This window comes from Bison bison, unplaced genomic scaffold (assembly GCF_000754665.1).
Source record: "Bison bison bison isolate TAMUID 2011002044 unplaced genomic scaffold, Bison_UMD1.0 scf7180017864376, whole genome shotgun sequence".
NCBI classification, from domain to species: Eukaryota; Metazoa; Chordata; class Mammalia; order Artiodactyla; family Bovidae; genus Bison; species Bison bison.
Window position 1 is genome coordinate 13324582 of NW_011494948.1, and position 2514 is coordinate 13327095.

General features: G+C 44.9%; 1 protein-coding gene across 5 annotated transcripts in view; it reads right to left on the reverse strand.

The window, feature by feature from the left end:
- The window catches only part of FAM154A (family with sequence similarity 154, member A), a 63118-nt gene that overhangs the window by 43422 nt on the left and 17182 nt on the right, over nucleotides 1–2514 (reverse strand). For 4 of the 5 annotated variants that reach the window (XM_010857057.1, XM_010857056.1, XM_010857055.1 and 1 more), the window contains exon 2: nucleotides 1831–2033. In XM_010857057.1, coding sequence (XP_010855359.1) covers nucleotides 1831–2033 — 203 coding nt within the window. Of the gene's footprint in view, nucleotides 1–1830; nucleotides 2457–2514 lie in introns of those variants that run through there. The other variant, XM_010857060.1, reaches the window with a different exon arrangement.

Below are 2514 nucleotides of genomic sequence, written 5' to 3' on the forward strand. Positions count from 1 at the left end.
TCCCTGGTGGTCTGCTGGTTAAGACTTCCAATGCAGAGTTGCGGGTTAGATCACTGGTTAGGGAACTAAGGGGCTTCCCTGATAGCTCAGTTGGTAAAGAATCCACCTGCGATGCAGGAGACCCCAGTTTGATTCCTGGGTTGGGAAGATTCACTGGAGAAGGGATAGGCTACCCACTCCAGTATTCTTAGGCTTGTCTTGTGGATCAGCTGGTAGATAACCTGCCTGCAATGTGGGAGACCAGGGTTTGATCTCCAGGGACGATCCCCTGGAGAAGGGAAAGGTTACCCAACTCCAGTATTCTGGCCTGGAGAATTCCATGGACTGTATAGTCCATGGGGTTGCAGAGTCAGACACGACTGAGCAACTTTCACTTTCACAGGGAACTAAGATCCCATGTGCTGCATGATGCAGCCAAATTTTTAAAATACCACTATCACCACAGGCACGCAGACATCACAGACATGTGACAGGGACAGTTTTGCGCATATTCTTAGGGTGACCATGTACATCATAAGCAGCACAGTTACTGATCACAAACCTGGCCTCCACCCATCCCCATGGCATCAGTCCTGTGGCTCGTGCTCCATAGAGTGAATGACTGCTACCTGCTGCACACACCACTCGATACCCTGTCTCTCCTACCAGACTACAAGGTCAAGGTCAGGTCATTATGCTTCCCTCACGGGTCCTAATACCATGCCTGGAATGCAGAAAATGCCCAATAAAGGAGGAAATTAGCAAAACTAATTTACGAAGTTCAGAGTCAGCACAGTGGTCCTCTTCTGGGTAGGGACGGTAACTAGAAGGGAGTATCGATGCTATACATTTCAATCTGCATCCTGTTTCCATGCGTATTCACTCAAAATTCATTGGTCTAATTTGCCTTTGTACTGTCAGCTATCTGGCAACTCACCAAGGGATTCTCACTTTCCTCTAGAACTTTCCTAAAACTTTTGCAGTCCAATAGGAATTAAAGATGAACAGGTCCTTGCTGGCTATCTATTTTACCTATAGCAAATACAGCACAAGGAACTCTACTCAATATTTTATAATACCTAAATGGGAAAAAAATTGAAAAAGAATAGATATAAGTATACATATAACTGAATCACTTTTCTGTACACCTGAAACTAACACAACATTGTTAATCAACTGCACTCCAATATAAAACAAAAAATTTTTTAAAGATTAAAAGGATTGATGTATTATTCAGGAGGAGGTACTCAGCCCATTAAAAATAATACAATTTTACAAATTCAGTAGTCTCTATATTAGCACATTTTTCTGCATGTTACATTTCCATAATTTTTTAACAAGTGAATGAATCAATCAGTGGTGAAACCCAACTTGGCTTAAACTTGAACTGCTTGCCCAATACAGGATGGGAATGGCAAGCTGAGGCAGGCCCTGGTACATATTTTCTGTAGGAGGCCAGATATTAAATGTCTTAGGCCTTGCATGCCATATGATTTCTACCACAGCTATTCAACTTTGCTGCCGAAGCACAAACTTAGCCATAGATAATATAGAAACCCAATGGGAGTGGCTGTGTTCCAACAAAACATACTTATGATGCTGAACTCTGAATTTCATTTAATATTCACATGCCCTAAAGTAAGAGTCTTTCTCATTTTTTTTTAATCATTCAAAAATTTAAAAACCATCCTTACCTCTCCAGCTGCACAGAAACAGGCTGAAGGCCAGATTTGACCACAGAAAAGACTGCCCAGCCCGTGCACTGAGGGCATGTGTGCATAAAACCCATTTCCCAGTCAGCACCCAGGCTCGGCCCATCCTCCCCAACCCCGCCCCTCCAGCCTCTCCCACCTTTGTAAGTAGGCAGACTCTCCATCTTGTCCCCACAAGGGTATTTACTGTCCCGAGGTTTGAAGGGATCAACTCGACAGAGGGGGTAAGGGTTGTAATCTTGTTTATATGTGGTCTGCAGATCCATGTTCTCTTCACTTGGGACGAACGGGTTGGGCTGGTGGATCTTCACTGGTAACACTTTGTGAGGCCCAAAGTCTCTCCTGTAGGAAAATAAGCACATGCCTTGGGAGCCCTTGCCTCAGAATAAGGCTCATGGTTTCCATTCAACCCAATTCTACAGGCGCTTGCTGAGAAGCCATCCTCTCCTCTCTACCGTCACTGCTCTGCCTCCTGTTTCCCACTTTTGACAAAGACATTGCCATTCACTTCTCATTCAGGTTACACACCGTCAAGGGCCAGCCATTCACCAAGTGCGTGCTCCTTACCTCCACCCTGCAGCTCATCGGTTCCTCTTTCCTCCTCAGTTCAGACCCTGACCATTTCCCATGGGTCATGTTATAACCTATACCCTGGGCTTCCTGCATTATCCCCCCCCCCTGCCACTCTTCTATCCTAGAGAGCCAAAATCAACTTGTCTAAACCCAAAATCTTACCCTTTCACTCCCTTGTTTAAAAATCTTCCAGATAAAGCCCAACTTTCTAGCACAGGATGCAAACCTTCCTGGACCTGCCTCGGCCTTC